Genomic DNA, 20020 nt, shown 5'->3' on the forward strand with positions numbered 1-20020 from the left:
TTTTCCTTCACTATTGCCACATGGCTTTGCAAAAACCCAATGGAAAAATGCTGCGGAGGATCGCATTTTGGGCAAGTATAGTTTTGTGCTTGAGTTATAAGGCATTAAAAGAATTAAAATGTCAAGTGATATGCAGGTGTTAAGGAGAAAAATTTTGTGCTGCCTTCTTTTTTATTACTCTGGGATATGGTTGGTCCTTGCTGGTGGTAGATGGTTCTGAGAAAAGGTCCTGTTTGGTGGGGGATGTTCTGTTTAGTTGGTTTTTTAAACAAGCAAATACTTGCACCACAGAACTACAAGGCTGCTACATTTAGAGCAGCCAAATATACCTAAAATTTACATAGTGTCCTTGCTTGTAATCTATAATATATTTAGTTTTAGAGCAGCCAAATACTTAAAATAATCACATGTGATAGAATTTTTGACCTTAGGAATGATGCAAACCATTCACTGCTGTTGTTCTTCCTGTTGCAGACATTAATGTTCTTAATTAGAGATTGGAGTTATCCTTATGAACATGCATATGGCTTGGAAGGAGGAAAAAAGTTCCTAGAGAAAAGATTGCAGGTAAGTTATCTCCAGTCGTCCTGTTCTGATCTTCTAAGTGACACTTTGCTGTCAAGACAATGATGCATCATGAGCTGGCTCCTTGTGCTAATAAAATACGTTTGTGGTGTTTCTACTTATAGGCAAAGTTGACATCATTAGGCTCAGAAATAAAAGCTTAAGCACACTTTTGTGCTCTTACTGCTTTTAAGGTGATGGTTAATCTTAACTGCAGTGCTGTAAAACTGGTAGCAGTTCTTAATGCCCTTTTTTTCCTTCAGGTAAAGCAAAACCAACATGAAGAGCTACAGAATGTAAGGAAGCATATTCACTCCTGTTTCAGTAATCTTGGGTGTTTCCTGTTGCCCCACCCTGGTCTTAAAGTTGCAACAAATCCAAATTTTGATGGGAGATTGAATGGTAGGAAGCTTTTCATTTTGTGTTTCTTGATTCAGATCCTGAGTTTCTTTTCTTATATGATGAAAGTTAAGCACTGTAATGGTTAGCTATTGAAATGCCTGACTGGAAAATATAAGGCTAAAAGGTGAAGCTCCAGAATTTTGAAATGTGCATTGTGTTCTCTTTTTAGTGGTTTAAAAGGAGAGGAATTAAGCAGGGAGAGGGAATGGATATCTTTGTGTCCAGCTGTTCGTTGTAATCTGATAACTTGAGACATGCTTAAAGGTCATTAAATAGAGATTCCAAAGATAACTAAGGGCTCCAGAGGGCAGAATTCCCAAGATTAAAGACTTTACTTTCTGGAAAGAAGTTGCTGAACCACAGGTCAGCTCTGAAATGGCTGAAATGAAAGCCACAGGGTTCTGCTGCTGCAGAATGAGAGGCAGTCAGGATTCCTCCAAGGGATGTGTGTCCCCCAGTGGAGGGAATGCATCAGGATGGCAAAGGCTGTAACAGTGAGTTGCAGTGGTGGGGTGCCAGCCCCTGCTGTGCTGAGGGCACACACCTGTGAGGTCACTGGGCATTGGAGTAATTGGGGGAATGCACTTAAAATATTGAAAGGACAGTGGCACCTTGTTCTCCCAGTTAAGATTGGTACATTAAGAGTAGTTGGATTTTCCTAAAGGTCTATTATGTATGTAAGCCTTTAAATACCTTAAAAATGCAGTTCAGAGTTGTGATGCTGTGGATTTAGAAGAATTGTGGACTATCAGTGTTCCTTTAGGAGATACAAGATTGAAAACTAACCACCTTTTTCTTGAAATTGATTGAATTTTACTAGATATAGATGAGGATTTTAAGAATGAGCTGCGGAATTTGATACCGTTACTGCTTGCCCCTGAAAACTTGGTAGAAAAAGAGATTAGTGGATCCAAGGTGACCTGTAGAGATCTTGTAGAATACTTCAAGGTAAGCAAACTCATACTAATTATTTCTGTTAATAGCTTAAAAGACAGTATTCTAATTTTAGGCCATGTTGTTCCCAGAGAAGATAAGATATCTAGGCTGACACTCGCTGATCAGCTCACTTTTATTTTCATTTCATTACTCTGACTTTCCAGAACTGGCACACTACTTCCTAACAGTACAGCTCTTTGCAAGCTACTGTTAGCAAAATTTGTGGGTTGGTGGCATTTATTTTCCTCTCTGTGAGTAGGCTGAAATAGCTCAAGCTTTATTAGATATTTTTTTCCTACTTCAAAATCCCAGTTGGGTTTTTTTTTGTTTTGGTCATGTAGGTTTTACAGATAGAGAAACAGCTCTTAAACTGCTAGGTATGCAATGAGAATTTCAGATACTCCTGGATTTTTAACATGCAGGGAAGGTGCTTTCTAAACACTTGCATGTGTAGCACCACTGTGCTCTGAAATATTTATGTAGGATACTCACAGCTGTTAGTCTTGAGCTTTTTTGGTATCATGGTGACACCAGCAGAAATGTGATAATATAATCTCTACATCACCAGGGATTGGTCTGGTGTGTGTAGCTTTTTTTTTAATTGGAACAATTTAGACAGTTGGCTTGGTGGGAATGATGCCACTGTCTCCTAAAGACAGGAATTTTGCATTGCTACTTCTGGGGTAGAAAAGTTGGGCTGATGTTACGAAACAAGCTATGCAAGGAAGGAATTTGAGACTAGAGCTCATTTAACTTCACTTGTAAAACAAAGTAACTTTTTGAAGGAAAGACATGGTATGGGATGCAGAAGTGATGGATGTTCTGGCAAGTGTAAAATCAGCACGGGAGTGCAGAGGTTCAGTCTCTCTGTTTACATGGTTGCATGCTGCTTTTTGCTCCAGTTTTTCTCTAGTAGGACCCACTCAAGTACAGTGTAGGGAGGGCATCTTCAGCAGCAGTTTAGAAAGGACTGCATCCTAAAACCCAAGTGTAAAACCTCTGCTGGAAAGCTGATTTGCACCCTGCATGCATTCGGGGAGCAGTGCTATGGGGTGCTGCAGAAATGCCATGCTTATGTAACTAAAGAGGACTGCTCCCTTGGGACTGTGCATGTGAAGCTGAGATTGTGAGGCCTGAGCTGGGAACTGTAGGGCTTTTACTTGGAGGAAATAGCTACAGAAGCAAGGAGGGTGTCAAGGGAACAGAGTCCTGTATAACTCTATATGTTTTTGTAGGTTGTTCTGCAACCAAGAGCATTGAGTACATGGGGACCCTGATAACCTTGTTCTCTCCTCCCGTGGAGCAGAAAATCCTCAGGCCTGAGATTTGCAGCCAGGGCAGGGAGGGAAGGCAGCAGTGGTGAGAAGAGAGTGAGGACAGACCCCCCTCAAGGGGCCGAGAGTGGCCTTGCTGGTGTAACTTGCACATCTTGTCCAAGGCCCTGGAATGGCTGCTGCTGCCTGCTGTGCCCCACTTCCCTGTCCCCAGGAGCTGTGCCAGGGGCCAGCCTGTAGGGGCTGGACAACAAATGAAGTGTGTGTTCTCTTCCAGCCCCCTGAAACCCTGGGGAAAGAAAGGATCCCTGAGGATAAGTGGGGTGGGGCACAGTGGGATAGGCTGCCTGCTTAGCTTCTGCAAGTGTTTTGTCTGCTCGGCTCTGTCTGTAGAAAGTGCCTTGATCTGGTTTTTTTCCTCCTGCACTTCAGTAGATCAGGGCATGTGGGGAAATGTAAATATTGCTTCTCCCAGCACTGGGGTAAATTTGAGCAGACCTCTTGCCAGAAAGGCTGGGATAGTCATCTCCACTCTTTTGTTATGGGTGAAGATTCCCTGTCTAGCAAAGACCTTATGCATTTGAGGGAATAGAAACCTGCTGTCAAAACCTTCCATGTCTTGGGACAGTGGTGGTGTCTCCTCAGGGTGCTTTGCTGCCCTGCTGGGCCCCAGTCTCAGGCACAGGAAAGTGAGGGGGAAAAATTGCCAGACTCTGTGAAGAAAATTGCATAATTTAGTATTCAGCACTATTACAGAGAAATAATCTGAACTCTGTATCATCCTTCATTTCTTATTCTCCTTAAACATAAATGTTTAGAAAAATAAACTTTTTTTCTCCCCTCCCATTTAGGCTTACATTAAAATCTATCAAGGAGAGGAGCTACCTCATCCGAAATCTATGCTGCAGGTATTTTATTTTCTTTCAAATAACCTGATTATTAGATGATGTGTACTTTATAAGTTCTTTGCAACTGAAGAATCATGACTGCTGTGGGCCTGAGTCTCCCCCCCACAACTGTAGTTCTGGAAGGATCTGTGTGCTTTGAAAGCCACCTGAACTGTGATGGTTGGGTACTTTTCCCTCAGTTTCAGCAACCAAATGAAATTAAATCAACCAAATAGAGCTGGGGTCTGTCAGGTTGGTTGGGTTTTTTAGCTGCTTTACTGTCTTAGTATTGTTTTCCTGTAACTTGCTCTTTGGCTGGGAGATATCCAGAAAATGACACCTTGCAGCTTTAACTACAGTAATTGTTCCTGATGTGACACAGGTAGAAAATAAGACTTAAATTCTTAACAAACTTGACAGTTACAATTTACACCAAAACTGTACATCTGTAATGTAGAAATAATCCCAGCTTCCTTCTTTCCTCTCGGGTACTGTAAGTAATCCAGTACCAAGATTAAAATATAGTAGTTTAGTGACCCATATGTGTTTATTAACAGTAGAGCATTCAGAGGAGATTGCTCATGATGAAAAGCCTGTATGAGCAAGCTGAGGTTTGTTTGCAGCTGTGCTAGAAAGCTGAAGAAAGGCAGCAATATGTTTTAATGTCTGTTGCTAAACTTCACTTATTTCTGTGTGGCCTTTTCGTGGCTATCAGGAACTCTGGAGGTGTTGGGGGTATGTTTGGAGTGCAGCGCTGTGTAAAACCTGGGAATGCTGTGAATGACACAGGATGCTCCATGTTTTCTAGGCAACAGCTGAGGCGAACAATCTTGCTGCTGTGGCAGGAGCAAAAGACTTGTACAGCAAAGGCATGGAGCAGGTATGATGGCACAACCTTTCCTAAACACCTACATGCAAACACAGGCCTTCAGCTTCCATGCTGTCCTCTGTGTGTGAGCACTTCACTGGGGGAAGATGACTCAGGGCCAGGACTTGTGTGTTTTCTGCACTCTGAGCCTGGCTGTGTGATGCTGGGGGGGGTATGAGAATGGGTGTGTGTGCAGGATTCCCACCTGTTAGTACCCTCTATGGTTCTTGACAGGCATCTCAAAATGCTGTGGCATGAAATGCACAAGCAAGTGAGCAGACATTTGTTGTGCCAGGCTTGCACAGGGGTGGAATGCTAGTTCTGTAGTCTCATGCTTCTGAATCGTGGCCATTCATTAGCTGTAAAATGCAAGCATTGAAGTGATTCAAAAATGTAAAGAAACCCCTTTGAATACAAGAATTACTTTGAAAAACCTGTGTATGTAATTTCCCACTTGCTTCTTCTCTTGAAGATAGTGATCTTATATCATTCTAGGCTGAATGCTGGATGGATTTCAAACTTTAATGTAGTGGTAGGCAAGGTTTTATCATAGGAAACTCTGAAAACCATTACCTGTCTCGTAAAGCTTAACAGGACTGTGCTTATTGTGAAACTGTACAACCAGAAAGACCAGTAGGTGTGAGCACATGCTACAAACATAGCTCCCCATTAATTAGGGTAATTGTGGTCTTAATTGCTGAAGTAGTTGTTTTGAAATTAAAGTAAGACCTAGTGCGAGTGGCAGACAAGCCAGTTCCATTTGTTAGCAGGCTGTTTGGAGAATGCTCTGCTGGTTTAAGGGAACTCCTCTATTTCCATTTTGGAAAATGTCGTGAAATAGTAAATGTGTTGTTTATAATAAGTGCCAAGTCTGTCTTCCAAACTTGAATCTTCAATGGTTGTTGAGACTCTGTAGCTGTAAGGTTTCTAACTTGGAGCAGAGAATAAACAGAAACAGATGTTCTTTTAAACAGACTTTGTTTCCATAGTAATGTTCCCCAGTGCTGTATATTTTTATATCACTGTAGAGATATGCACAAATTATGGAATGGTTTTTTATCCAGATGTCTCATATGATGTGCTTGATCTGATACAGCTCTGAAACTTCTATTTTTAAGAACAGAAGTGGGAACTCTTTGGATTTAAAACTCGATTATGTAAAGGTAGTTCTTGCTGCAGCTTCTGAGTTGTCCTCATGAACCAAAGCCCTCCTTTGCTGAGTGTGCATAACCAAAATACTGTCCCCCTAATGACCTGAAATGTAAGGAACAACAGGTGCAGTGTCACAGAGGATAAGAAAACAGTGACAGTTATTTGTGTGGTGGCCTCTTGATCCCTCAGTAGCTCCTGGTGTTTAACATGCCCTGGGCAATGTGACAAAACTGTTCTCAAGGATGAGACTGGTAGGCATTTTCCAGGGGGCTTTGGTGGATGTGGAGGACTTCATTCTGAGAAAAAGCAGGGATGTGTGTGTGCCTGTTGTCCTGTCCTTCTGGGCTTGCCTGAAGAGAACAGTGGAAGCATGAGTTCAGTCTTGTGCTGTGGGTCTGGGTGTGGTTGCACGGGTGAGGCTCCTGCTCTGCCAGGATCCAAAATACCTTTGGATGGGCGTGGGGCTCACAGAGCTGAGGGGGCAGCAGGGGCAGCTGTTCTCTCAGGGTGTGATTCCATGGTGTCTGCTTCTCCCTCAGGTGTGTGGGGGAGATAAGCCTTACATTGCCCCGTCGGACCTGGAGCAGAAGCACCAGGATTTCCGCGAGAACGCCATCCGCCAGTTCCGCTCCGTCAAGAAGATGGGAGGGGAGGAGTTCTGCCGGCGCTACCAGGAGCAACTGGAAGCGGAAATCGAAGAGATCTATGCAAACTTTGTGAAGCACAACGATGGCAAAAACATCTTTTATGCTGCTCGTACCCCTGCCACTCTATTTGCAGTCATGTTTGCCATGTACATAATCTCAGGACTGACTGGGTTCCTTGGCATGAACTCCATAGCTGCCCTGTGTAATCTCGTGCTGGGGATGGCTCTTATATCGTTTTGTACTTGGGCATACGTTAAGTACTCTGGGGAATTCAGAGAAGTTGGAACAGCCATTGATCAGATCGCTGAAGCTATATGGGAACAGGTTGGTATCTGTCTTTATTGCAAAATCTTGCTGTCTTGAGCAGACATATCAAACAGCTTCTGTTCAGTGCTGAGAGGGAAAAGCTGCTCTAGACCTAATAGAGAATGCTAGTGCTGCCAAAGGGAAAATCTGCTCAGTAGTGAGACTGCTCTCTTCAGGAACAGATGCTGCACACAAGGAACGTTAAATAAGCTTAGGATATTATCAAGGAAGTGCTACTTAAGGTGCAGAAGGTTACTTAGATGGTAAAGGGGACTCTTCAAAACTCTCTTTCCTTATTCAGAGCAAGGAATTGATTAGTCCTTGGAGAGAACTGGCTGAGAGTGATGGCTTTCAGCAGCTGCTACCAGAGGGTGCACAGCAGGTTTCGTCCATCAGGGGGACTTGTGCTGTCTGTGACAGCTTCAGTGAGTGCAACTGCTGTTTGCAAGGAATACTCAGCAAATTCCTGAAAGAAAAGATGTGAGTGTAAGGACAACAGAGCTGGAGGAGAAAACTTTCTGCATAGAGATTTTGCTGCCTGAACTCAACTGTGCCAGTAAGGTCAATGTAGAGGTTTTTGGAGCATTCTGACTAGCTCTGTCCAGTGCCAGTAGAAGGGAAGCACTTCCCTGCGGTTGTTACTGGAAATAAAGGGTGCACTGTGGTTATCTGGGGTGACATGAAAGTGTGTCCTGTGAGGCATGAACAGATGACTAACTGTAGCCTTCTGCACAGATGCCTCCTTCCACAGCTGGAAAATTCCTGTGTTCAAGGCTGATCCTAGGCACTGGTACCCTAGGCCTATCTGAGCAACCTGCTGAGGGTCCCAGACAGGTTTTGAGTTACATGGGAGCAGAAAAAGTGGGTTCTTAAAAATAGGGAAATGAGCATCAGTAAATAAATTGGTAGCTAAATCTTGAGTAAGCAGCACTCACTGGGGATTAAAATTGAGGCTTTCCAGTACTACTGGAGCTGCTGCTGCAGGATAGCCCAAGCACAGAAGGCTTGTTTTGGCTGCTGCCTTCCCTGGGAGGGGGAGAGCTTGGCTTGTGCTGGCAGGAGCCTGCCGCCTGGGGGCTGGAGGAAGGTGGTCTTCAAAAGCCCTCAGCAGTGTTGCTGTTAGAGCTGCACATCACCAGTAACATGCAAAGCACTGCAGGTCCTGTCTGAGTCACTCTGATTAAATACTCATTCTTGCTGTTGATTTTTCTGAATCTCTGCCTTTCTTTTCCCTCCTTGCTTCAGAGGAATCCCAGGAAGGTGAGAAGTTACTGGCAATCAGGTTTTTTTTTTGTTTTTCTGAACTTGATTGAGTTTCTGCTGTGTTGTGAGAGCCGTTTTTCCTAACAGCTGAATTCGTGTTTTAGGTGTTTTCCAAACTCTTTGAAGTCCTTAGACGCCGAACGGTTCGTCGTGCTCTCACATCAGTGCCGCGACAGCGACTCTCATCCAACAATAACAAGAAGAAAAACTAGCCAGTATTTTTAACTTTCTTTCTGTATCTGAAGTGTTCACACTTACACATATAGGACAATAAGCTGGACCGTCTGGGCCGGTCTGCATAAATGCTGTAACCATACCAGACTGATGCTGCATATGGGGTATGGAATTGCACATCCATCTTCTAGGAACTGTAAAGTGGTTTGAATTCAGTGAAATACTGCTGTGTAGGAGGGGTATCACTTGTGTCCATAGCATGTGACTGCTTTAACCTCATTACTCTAGCAGCAAAATTCATTTCTCTTTCAGTTCATGCCACTTTGTGTCAGACTTCATCATTCTAAGTTTTTTCATGATTTCAAGTCTCATCTCTTTATATGATTTTATATCTTCTTTTCCTTGGTTACCTCATTTTCTTGTTTCTTTTGCACATCTCTCATTCCACAGGTGTTGAAGCCCATGAGTGATAATTTGATGGAGGATCATATGAGGCAGTCTGTAAAAAACTCTATCAAAGCAGGCCTGACGGAGCAGGTGGCTCACCATGCCAGACTAAAGACAGACTGACAGTTCGTCTCCTCTTCAACTCTGCCCTCTCATCCTAGACATGCTTGCTGTACCATGAGAACTCAATAATAAAAAAAAAATAAATAAAAATAAACCAAAGTTTACAATCAACTGTAGAAGTAGTTTAGTGTGATTGGCTTCACAGATTGCTGCCATCACCGGGGAAGAGTTATATTTGTCAGTGCTCAGCTTCTCAGACAAACTGGTGCCATGGAGCCCGCTGGGGTGGGAGGGAGTGGCTCAGTTTTACGCAGTCCTGGTGCCCCGCGTTTTGGGGAGGGAGGGGGAGCTTCCCCAGCGTTGTGAGTCCGTGCAGGCTCTGGCTTACAGGGGGAGCCTGTCCCCTGCAGCATCTGACTTCAGGGAAGTGTCATGATCAGCCCCATGCCAGCTGTGCTCTCCCCGATGCCCAGCTCGGCACCACCCCTGCCAGCTCCCGCGAGTGTTTCTGTGCGCGGCCGGAGCAGCCATCGGAGCAACCCCTCCATTACAACGTGTCTCCTGCTTTCTTGCCTTGTCCCAGTGTTACACAGATGCATGTGCTGGTTCCTCACGCAGAACTGGGCTGTCAGGGAGGCAGTGGCTCAGCACAGAGGGTGTCTCGCCTTGAACTCGCAGACCTGGTCCTGAGGGACGTGCATTTCGGAACTGAGCTGTCTTTTTCTGCAGTTTAGCCTTCATGTATATAATATTGCCATTAATTCTACTGGGGAAGAAATTCCATCCAAAAATGTTGCCTACAGCTACCAAGCAATGAGTTAGGATTGTCTGTACAGTGTGTTTAGTTTTTATTTTTTAAGAAATCACAGATAGGGCATGTATATGAAATATAAATATATAAATACGATTTTGTATCAAAGTTTTGTAGTTTATGGCAAAACCTGGTTCTGTGGTAGCTAAGTGCAGTTCCTGTAAAGGAATGTTTGTGGCTCATGTAAATGTGTGAATGCATCAACAATTTGAAGTTTTTTGATATATTTGTGATATTTACCTGCCTTGAGCACTGCAATCTCTCACCCCCCTGGAAAAATCAATGGGAATGTTTGTTGTGAAACTCTTGTCTTCTGTTGCATTTTAAAGTTATTTCCTGTAATTTATTTTCAGTACATGATTAAAATCAGTTGTGTATATATGAAATGAAATCCGTGCTTATTTTTAAAAGATGTTCAAGTATTGTATTCTACTACATAAACTATGTCAAATACTTATCCTGACAATTATATGAACAGATTTGTTCTATTGTACTTCATAGCTTTCTATTGAAGCCGATGTTCCTCTCATGCTTGTCTCTGGAAGGTGACCTCTGTCCAGCTCATACCCCCTCCCTGTATAGGAAAAGCTCCTGCTGTTCTTAAGCACGCTTTTGACTTGTGGAGTTGCTTGTCAGATCCTGCCCTCCGACAATTGTATCACTCTGAAATCTTGTTACTGGCTTTACTTTCGTTCTTGGCTAAATCAGTATCAACTGTGTGGAGTGTAAAGGCAGCTAAACAATTAACTGCTCTAGTTTCAGCTGGAAATGGCTGTGTGCAATAGCTGGGTTTTTTGCATTCCTAAATGGTAACAATTTTCATCAACATTTGAGCTTTAACATCTCCCCTCTCTTGAGTGAGGGAAATCATCTGTCTAGGACTAAAGCAATTGCACTGTGACTTTTACACTGCAAAGAACTGCTGGGGAGCGGTGGTTACCTGTCCTCTGCAGATGAGGGCTCAGCTCCAGGGGAATGATGCTAAAGATGAGGTAGGAATGTCGCATTTTATGATATCTCAACCTGTACAGATTAAATACTGTTATTCAAACAAGCCTGTGCTCTGGTGATTAATCTCTTACTAACCAAATGAGTCACACGGCGGCTTGCAGGGCCATGCCTGCCCTTGCTGCTCCCAGTCTCCAGGAAGGTGCAGGTCAGATTTGAGGCGGTGCCCTGCGGAGATGGCTAAAGCAGAACTCTTCCCAGCACGTGGACAAGGAGTTGGGAGGCTTTATACGGACTCTTCTTCAGGGTTTGTGGGGGCAGAGTTCCTGAACACTGTGCCACCAAGTTGCAGCATGAATGCAAAATCCCCTCAAGCTTGTGGGAGGGATCGAAGGGAGGGAAGGGGAGGGGTCAAGATGACTTTTAATCGGGTCTGGGAAAAGGTTTGGGAGGTTTGGAAATGGCTGGAGAGTGTCCTTGTTTGGCCGTGTTGACTGTTAACCCCATCTCAACCTTCCCTGGAAAAGAGGACTCCATTCTGTGGGCATGGAGGTCAAAGTGCCAGGGACTGGAATTGGACCTGAGGTCCCAGGGGCTGCACGTTTGGAGTGGCAGCAGCCTGGGGCGAGGTTGTGTCGCTTGAACAGTGAGCTGGATTTAGCCAGCAAGGAGGATAAGGGGGCCAGGTGTGGGCGCAGTTCTAGGTCTGGGCTGGACACATCTATTTTTGCATGAAGGACAGGGTCTGGGCTGGTTTGGCGGGTGCGGGGTTCCATTTTCATGTGTGACTCCCTCTGTGGGGGCGAGAGAGGCTCTGCAAGGGCCAGTTGAGGACAGACTTGTGTCTCAAGGCCAGCTGCTGGGGGCAGGCACTGTGGGGATGTGCAGGGGTGCAGCTGGGGGCCCCTGCTGTCCATCTGCTGGTTACTGGAGCAGACTGGTGAGCCCCAGGCTGGATCCTGGATGAGCTGACTCCTTGCCCAGGTCTTGGAGGGATCCAGAGCCTGTGTGCATACTGTCCCCAACAGCCCTTCATAGGACCAGGTGCAGGGGCAGGTGAGGGTGTTGGTGCTGTAGTGCCACTGACCTGGATGGATGGCATGACCACATTCCCTGTGTGTGCCCAATGGGAATGCTGGCTCAGCCTTGCTGCTGATGGCACCTGGGGGCATGAAGCTGTAGTGGCCTCACCTCCATGGGCAACCCCTTACAATCAGTATTCCTAGTAGAACAAGCTTAGCATTTCTCAACTTCTGAGTACTGGTAAGAACATCAGGCTGGTGCACGGAGTGGGTTCCTCGGGGAACTGAGGAGTTTCACAGGGCTTTAAAGGAGGTGACAGCTGCTTTCTCTACCCTGGGCTATTCCACTGCTACTCAGGAAAGGAGTTCTGAGAGCTGATCCAATTCTGTGCTAACTGTGGTGTACCTGAGCATGCAAAAAGCTGAATTTAGCAGGAAAAGCAGAGAGCAGAAGATGGTACCTGAGCTGTGGCCAACTCCTGCCTCACAAAGGGACATGGCAGAGAGAGGTAGAAAAGCTACATGGAAGATCCTAGAGCTGGCAAAGTACAGCATCATGCCACAGAGAGACAGGAGCAGAGGTGACAGGGCAGATAGAACAAGGTACAGCAGCAGAAAGAGGTGGAGAAGGTGAGAAGACAGAATAATTGCTCCTTCTGTTCTGGAATGTGTGCCCAAGTTCCTTGGGATAAAAAATCCTCATCTGGAGCAGTACATGGGGTGATTTCTGGCTCCAGAAGGACGTAACCAGCAGGAAATTTCTGGCTATCTCCTAACTTAATTTTCCTACAGCAGACTAGGGCCAGGCCACAGATTTTTCCTGTAGATGTCTGATCCTTGAAGGTTAAGTTAAGGAAACTAAAAGTACATCAGGCAGTGTGGCACAACAATAACAAAAGGGCAGAGAACAGGAAGCCCTGTGTTCTATGAACCCAGATATGGGGAGTGTCCAGTGTTTTGTTTCATTATGGTAGCCAAGTACGGCAGTATCTCAAAACTCCCTGCCTGTTACTGTGCTGGTTTAAAGTAATTAAGCACAGGTTATGGTAAAACCTCCTTTTTTAATTGAAAAACATGGGTGGGAGTACAGACAATATTTACACAAGTTCTCAAGTGCAGCTCAACTCAAGAACAGATGACAAAAAATACGATAAAAGGATGTGGGTCCAAAAGATAATTATGGAGGGTACCAAAAGGTACAACTTCCTGCTAACCACGGACCTTCAGATCAGATCAGCAACTGAAACGAGAGAAAAGGAAAGGATTAGAAGCATTAACTGAGTGTGTGGAGAGCCCCAGCCCAGCGGGACAGCCCAGCACTGCTGCCCCAGGCTGTCCCCAGAGGATGGGCCAGCAGCACACACCGTTCATGGGCATCTCGTCGATCTGGGTGGAGTAGTACTGCTCGATGTCCCGCAGGATGCGGATGTCGTCGTTCTTCACAAAGTTGATGGCGACGCCTTTCCGGCCGTACCTGCCCGAGCGGCCGATTCTGCAGAGGCACGAGGGAAGAGGGAATGGAGCCACTGTGGGAGACTTCCCCCAGCCCCAGTGGCTCGTGGGAAGCCCCAGCCTACCTGTGTATGTAGAGCTCTCTGTTGTTGGGCAGGTCGTAGTTAATGATCAGCGACACCTGAGGCACATCCAGGCCTCGAGCCCACACGTCTGTGGAAATAAGAACTCGGCTGCAAAGAGAAGGGCACATTCAGGACTTTTCTGGGAACCCCCAGTCTCCAGCACAGAGCATCCCCTCTTTTCTGGGAACCCCCAGTCTCCTGCACAGAGCATTCCCTCTTTTCTGGGAACCCCCAGTCTCCTGCACAGAGCACTCCCTTTTTCTGGGAACCCCCAGTCTCCTGCACAGAGCATCCCCTCTTTTCTGGGAACCCCCAGTCTCCTGCACAGAGCATCCCCTCTTTTCTGGGAACCCCCAGTCTCCTGCACAGAGCATCCCCTCTTTTCTGGGAACTTCCAGTCTCCTGCACAGAGCATCCCCTGCTATTCCATGCTCCCCCCTGCCCACAGCACACCAGCAGCATGCACACTTCTGCTGCACAGAAGGCTGTCCCTTGTACTATCACCAAACTTCAGCCAAGAAAGGACCAACACAGCTCAGATCTTTCAGAAGGAATAATGCTCCCAAGTGTTTAAAATACTAAGGATGGAGCACACACATTTTTCCTTGAATTTTAAATGCAGCAACTCCCAACATCTTCAGCAAAACAGAACAGACTAATTCTATGCCCAGAGGTATGAGCGTCCCTCCTTGGAAATGGCAAGCTCTCAACCCTTCCACACCACAGGAAATCAGAGTTCTTCTCAATCTGAGCTGAACAAAGCCTTCAGACAGAGGCATTAGGGTTTCCCTGCCCTGAGGCAGCATTGATCTAAGCAATTGGGGCATTTACCTTGCGCCAGATCTGAACTCTTTCATGATGGACTCTCTCTCCTTCTGGGGCATGTCCCCATGCATGGAGGAAACTGTGAAGTTGGCTTCCCTCATCTTCTCTGTGAGCCAGTCAACCTGTGAACACAGCCTGGGTTAGCTCTTTGCTCAGACAGCCAAGCACAGCAGCTGAGCTCCAGAATGTTTGCTGAGATGGGCTGGTATGGACTGAGACACTTCCACAAGCATTCTGAGACTAAGGGAAGTAAATAATCCTTACAAAGCATCAGCTGTATGACACAGCGCTCCACAAGCCCTTTGAGGAAAGGAATTAAGAGCATCTATTCAGGAAGTGTGGCTTTGCTCCAGGAATTACAAGCAGTTAGATTGAGCACATTCTTACTTCTCTAAAAAGGCAATTCCTGTCAGCTGTATCAGGTCTGCCTCTGTTTTTTCAAGTTAGGCACATCCCAAAGGTTTAACTTATGGTCCTACTGAACTATTTCCAAATGGGGGAGCAACCAGACCTCTTAACTAGTCCAGCATTGTTTGAGTCACCCTCAGGAAGCACCATGCCCCTCTGATGGCCCCTGTACCTTTCTCTTGGTGTTACAGAAGATGACAGCCTGGGTGATGGTCAGCGTGTCGTAGAGATCACACAAGGTATCAAACTTCCACTCTTCCCTCTCCACAGCCACGAAAAACTGCTTGATTCCTTCGAGGGTCAACTCATCACTGCAGGGAAGAACACCACAAGCAGTCAGAAGGGCTGAGTGTGCTTCACCAGAGACCACCCCTCTGCCCCGTGTGCTGTGGGCTGCTGGGTCCAGATGGATTCCAAGTTGTTCTAGAAAGTCCTGGGAAAACTCAGCTTTAAGAACAGCCCTGAATGTGACCTGTTCAGCAGAGACTGGAAGTGCTCTGCTCCAGCCAGACAGCTCCAAAGGGGAACATTTCTGTTCTCATCATTTTTACATTCCAGCTTTGTGACACAGAGACTGAAGAAAGTCTCAAGAAGCTTGAATGTACTAAATGGGGCAGTGTAAGAGCTCAGGCAAGAGGGAGACTCCTCCCAAGTCCCAGTCCACAAGGACCCCTGACACCATCAGATGTAAACTGTGCCTCCAAGAACACCCAGGATCAGTTGGCTAAAGGGGCTTTTTGCCTGCCATGTAATAGGAAATTTTAACAGGAAGCCTAAAAAAATCCTCCAGGGGAACCCAGGAATTGGATAAGTGTGAAGGATAGATTTCCATGAGGAGAATGAGGGGACTCATTCCCTCAAGGATGAGGGAATGTCCTGTGCTGAGCAGCAGCACACAGAACTGGACAAGGATAAAGTCAGGGAGATAAGCCAGACCCTGCTGGGAAACAGGACACGAGCACATCTGTGGACACTCAGGAATGATGAGAAGGAACACAGAGACTTCCTGTACATTTAAATCAGTGAATAAATACTGTGACCTGCCCGGGGCTGCACCAACTCAGAGTCCCTGTTCTCTCCAAGGAAACTCACTGACCGTTTCACCAGGATGCGGATGGGGTCTGTCATGAATTTGTTGGTCATTTCCAAGATTTCATGCGGCAAAGTGGCGCTGATCAGAACCACCTGTGTGGCTGGAGGCAGGTATCTGTACACATCATAAATCTGCTCCTTGAAGCCTGCAGTGCAAGTCAAGCCACACACAACAGTTAGCACATCCTTCTCCCAAATCTCCTCCTCTTTCACAATCTGATCTGGAATTCAGTACTGGGTCTATACTATGGGATGAACATAAATGTGTGAATCAGTAGCATCAGACAAGGCTTGTTGTGTAGCTTAACCAACTACAGCCTATAACTAACTGTAATAGTCTAACTTTTTAAACTTTAACTTTTAACTTTTTATAAGTGGGTCTGCCAGCTGGGACACCCTAGAATCTCAAAGAAGCAAGGAGAAAGGAAGTAGAAGGGAGACAAATGTTTTACCTTTATTGAGCATTTCATCTGCTTCATCCAAAACCAGCATTTTGATGGCACGAGTTCTCAGACTTCTGCGACGAATCATATCTGTAAGATTTCACTTTGTGAGATGAGAATGCTCTGAAAGCAAGTAAGCCCCACCACTGTCAGGGCATTTTAGTGGAGGAAGGACAGATGTGAGGAATATAAAATGCCAGGTGAACTTTATGTCAACAGAATCTACAAATCATGTTTGAGAGTCAGCCCAGTTTGACAGCTGCTAATTTTTGGTGGGGTTTTTTTTCCACTTGTGGGGACCAGTTCATGCTCTCTCAGTGACAGGAGCTTGTGTAAGTGCTGTGTGCTCCTCAGACAGCCAGAAGATGGGGGCCTGAAGGCCAACACTACCCCTGTGGTAACTGCAGGAGCAGTAAATGTTAAACTGTTCATGCAGTGGAACCAGAAGGTACCAGCTGCGAGTGCGCCTGATTTAACAAAGATGGAGCAACCACCAGGACATAGAAAATGTGGGCCTAATTCTGGCATTCATCAGGCCTGGCTTCTATCCCCTTGAAGATTCAGGGACTGCAATACTTTCTCCTTTTTCCAAAGCCACCACATAAAGAGTAACCTCAACAATGGAAAGCAAAGCATAAACAGAGAAAATGAAAATACCATCACCACCGATTTCCCACAGTCTTCCCCAGGCACAAGAGCAGTAAGTTGTTACCTTGTTACACTTCCCCTCAATGTTACATTGCCGGTGTCACAATAAACGCCAGGATTTCCTTACCGAACACTCTGCCAGGAGTGCCAGCCACCACGTGCTGCCCATAATCCAGTTTGCGGATGTCCTCACCCACGTTGGTGCCCCCGATGCAGGCGTGGCACTGCACGTTCATGTAGTCTCCCAGGGCGAGAAGGCCCTGTTGGGTACAAAGGAAGGGATTCACTACCCCAGCTCTCCCCAGGCTGCCTTTGTCAGGAGATGCTGGCCTGTGCAGCCATGCTGTGGGCTTTTTAGAGAGATGTCAGCACAAGGAGTTAGGATTTTTTAATGTCTGTTACCCAAACCTCCACAACAGCAGGCCTTAAAACACTGGGAACTCATTTCCTCAGGGATCACAACTGCTTTAGATGGGCTGGCCTTAAAAACTCAGTTAAGGCTCTGCAAAACCTCAGCCTGCCAAAGTAATGAATATAATACCGAGGAGCAAACAGCCCTGTATCAGAGAATACTTTGTTATTTCCCTCAGGAACAAAAAGAAAAAGTGGAAGCTGTGCTTTGAGCTCTGCTAGAGAATCACCAGAGCACTGGCCCCAGGCCTTGCAAGGCTCCCCAGACAAGGACTGCAATGCTCCTACCTTCTGGATCTGCACAGCCAGCTCCCGAGTCGGTGCCAGGATCAGGGCTTGAGTCTCACGAACCTGGTTAGAGCACGGAATCACATGGAAGTTAACCACAGGCACAGCCAGGCATGCAAGAGGTGATGGAGCTCACAGAATCAAAGCTGTGAAATGCCACAGCTGAAGGATTTAGCACAGAATTTTGTGCTAAAAAAGAAAAGCATGTACATTTCTTGCTAATTAGAACCAAATTTCAAATTTCAAGTCCTTCAGTTCTGTGTGTTTGGTTCAGATAAACACCTTGCATTGCTCAAGGACTTCAAGAGAAAGTTTTGAAGTGTAACCTTTAAAAGTATTACGAGCACAGCACTTAACAGAAATAAATCAAAAGTTGTCCTTTCCACTTAGAACATGCAACCTTAATTTTTATGTCCCCAGTGACAGATGAGTAACAATCCCAGCCCACTGAAAACCATCCTTTTTTTCAATTGCATCTGCACATCCAAGGTATACCCCAAAACTGCTGGATGGACACGATGCCCCTGAGCAGAACAAGAGCAAACAGCTGTCAGTCAAAAACCCAGCTTTGACTCTGTGCAATGTGTGGCACTTGCTCAGATAGGCTGATGATGCTATTGGGACTGTCTGAAGACAATTCTGCTTGCTGAGAGACTAACTTAGGCCTAAGAGGTGAAAGAGGTCAGCTGTTAAAGACAACTTTATCGTTACAAGATGATCTGAACTTGATTTGCCAGACTGGCTTTAACAGTTAAATTGTTACAGAGTCTGGTGAAGTTCTCAGTCAGAATTCTGTCTGAGGTTCACTGCCCATAATTAAAAGATTTCAAAGTAAAACTTCATTTACTCACTCTTAAAGAACACACTTTTATGATGGAGACCAGTGATTTGGTAAAAATTATTTTTAGCATGTGCTGCTCTGAGATTACCTGTATATCCAGGCATTGTAGAACAGATATGGAGAACGTTGCTGTCTTCCCTGTTCCCGACTGCGACCTGAGAAACAGATGTTTGGTGAATACTCTGCATGTCTGGACAAACAGCACAGGCAATTCCAACATATTCCACCCCTCTGCTCTCTCCCACCCCCCAGTGCAAAGTACTCAACAGTGCCAACAAAGGTTTGCTATGATCAGAGCCTGATCTGCTGTCAGGCAGCTTTGAGAGCTGCAATATCAGGGAGAGAACACTCCAGGATGCCCAGCTCTGGCACCTTCACTCCTTATCAGACCAGCATTTTAACTTTCTGCCATCTGCCACACGTACACTTTTTTTCAAGTAAATGACAGATAAACCAATGCAATTTGCAAGGCCAGTGATTTGCAAGAAAAGATTTTTTCAGTGAGATGCATATCCTTCTTTGTCTCTAAGGCATATTTTTTACAGTAATAAACTTTTGGCAGTAACTGGCAGAAGATCACAACAAGTTAGGCAATTTCACTGTTTGCTTGTCACACTATAAAACCACAGCATAGTTTGAATTGGAAGGGAATTAAACAACATCCAGCTCCACCCCCCACTCTGCCATGGGAAGGGACACCTCTCACTAGACCAGGTTGCCCAGAGCCCCATCCAGCCTGGCTTTGAGCACTTCCAGGGATGGGGCGTCCACAGCTGCTCTGGCCAACCTGTCCCCGTGTCCCACCAATTTCAGGTCATCCCCCACTCCCTGCCAGGCACCCGCCCAAGCCCACGGGTGGCCGATGCCGCTTCCAGCCTCAAGGCAGGCAATGTGCCCGACATCCCCCTTGCACTCACTGGGCGATCACGTCTCTGCCCTTGATGATCTGCTTGATGGCTCGCTGCTGGATGGCCGACGGCTTCTCGAACCCTGCGGGACCAAGAGACACCGTCAGGCCAGGCCAGGCCCGGCCGCAGGGCGCAGGCGCGGCCGGGCGCACATCCGGGCCCTGCCGCGGCCCCCGCACCGCTCCGAGCCCTCAGCCCGGGCCCCAGCCCCGCGCCCCCGGCCCCGCGGCCCTTCCCCTCCGGCCCCGCCGCCCACCGTAGGCGTAGATGCCGCGCAGCAGGTCCTCCCGCAGGCCCATGGTGTCGAAGGTGGGCGTCACGTCCACCTCCTCGCTGGTCTCGAACTCCACCTTGGTCATGTCCTCCTCCTTCATGAGGCGCTTCCGCGCCGAGCCGCCCGCGGACCCCGCGGACCCCGCCATGGCCGCGCCGCCGCCGCACAACGCCCGCCGCGCGCGCCCCGCTTCGCCACTGCGCCTGCGCGGGGGGCGGGCGGGAGAGGCGCGCGCCTGCGCGGGGAGGGGCCGGGAGCGGAGCGCGCGTGCGCCTGCGCGGAGCGTACGCGTGGGGCCACGGGGCGCGCGCGCGGGAGCACGGGACGGGCGGGGCTTGGAAGGGCCCTGAGGGGATCAGCCCGGATGGGTGTGGAGCGTCGCCAGAGAGGGAGGACTCGCGACCTCCCTTCCCTGAGCAGCCCGCTCCAGTGCCCTGCCACGCTCAGTGCAAAGAAGTTGTTCCTCATAGTGAGGTGGAACTTCGTGTTTTACTTTATGGCCACTGCTCCTCGTCCTGCCGCTGGGCGCCACTGGAAAAGC

The 20020-nt window shown here is 46.9% G+C and overlaps 2 protein-coding genes across 7 annotated transcripts in view; one reads left to right on the top strand and one right to left on the bottom strand.

Annotated features, from left to right (window-relative positions):
• ATL2 (atlastin GTPase 2) overlaps positions 1 to 10848 on the top strand; it is a 37329-nt gene extending 26481 nt beyond the window's left edge. Inside the window, exons 7-15 of one of the 6 annotated variants that reach the window (XR_004060589.1) lie at positions 475 to 567; positions 828 to 966; positions 1787 to 1914; positions 4028 to 4084; positions 4872 to 4943; positions 6623 to 7054; positions 8282 to 8296; positions 8404 to 8637; positions 8924 to 9022. Coding sequence is in view for 5 of the 6 variants with exons in the window: in XM_030945060.1 (XP_030800920.1) it covers positions 475 to 567; positions 828 to 966; positions 1787 to 1914; positions 4028 to 4084; positions 4872 to 4943; positions 6623 to 7054; positions 8282 to 8296; positions 8404 to 8511 (1044 nt within the window). In the remaining variant the exon portion in view is untranslated. Of the gene's footprint in view, positions 1 to 474; positions 568 to 827; positions 967 to 1786; positions 1915 to 4027; positions 4085 to 4871; positions 4944 to 6622; positions 7055 to 8281; positions 8297 to 8403 lie in introns of all 6 variants that reach the window. The other 5 variants (XM_030945060.1, XM_030945059.1, XM_030945063.1 and 2 more) reach the window with 5 other exon arrangements.
• Positions 10849 to 12805: 1957 nt separating this feature from the next.
• EIF4A3 (eukaryotic translation initiation factor 4A3) lies at positions 12806 to 19674 on the bottom strand. Its single transcript, XM_030946028.1, has 12 exons — positions 19462 to 19674; positions 19215 to 19287; positions 18386 to 18452; positions 17457 to 17519; positions 16885 to 17017; positions 16119 to 16199; positions 15671 to 15812; positions 14747 to 14885; positions 14173 to 14288; positions 13342 to 13449; positions 13129 to 13256; positions 12806 to 13004 (listed from the first exon to the last, which is right to left on the bottom strand). Exons 1-12 carry the CDS (start codon positions 19625 to 19627, stop codon positions 12988 to 12990), a joined length of 1233 nt encoding a protein of 410 aa, XP_030801888.1. The 5' UTR covers positions 19628 to 19674; the 3' UTR covers positions 12806 to 12987.
• Positions 19675 to 20020: the final 346 nt, after the last annotated feature.

Source organism: Camarhynchus parvulus, chromosome 3 (assembly GCF_901933205.1).
Source record: "Camarhynchus parvulus chromosome 3, STF_HiC, whole genome shotgun sequence".
NCBI lineage: Eukaryota > Metazoa > Chordata > Aves > Passeriformes > Thraupidae > Camarhynchus > Camarhynchus parvulus.

Excerpts from the sequence above, each read along its gene's own strand:
- EIF4A3 (XM_030946028.1), bottom strand. The coding sequence starts at position 19,627 with ATGGCGGGGTCCGCGGGGTCCGCGGGCGGCTCGGCGCGGAAGCGCCTC. Across the intron at positions 17,520-18,385 it reads TACAATGCCTGGATATACAG|GTTCGTGAGACTCAAGCCCT; the intron begins GTAATCTCAGAG and ends TGCTCTAACCAG. Across the intron at positions 14,289-14,746 it reads TCTGTAACACCAAGAGAAAG|GTTGACTGGCTCACAGAGAA; the intron begins GTACAGGGGCCA and ends CTGTGTTCACAG.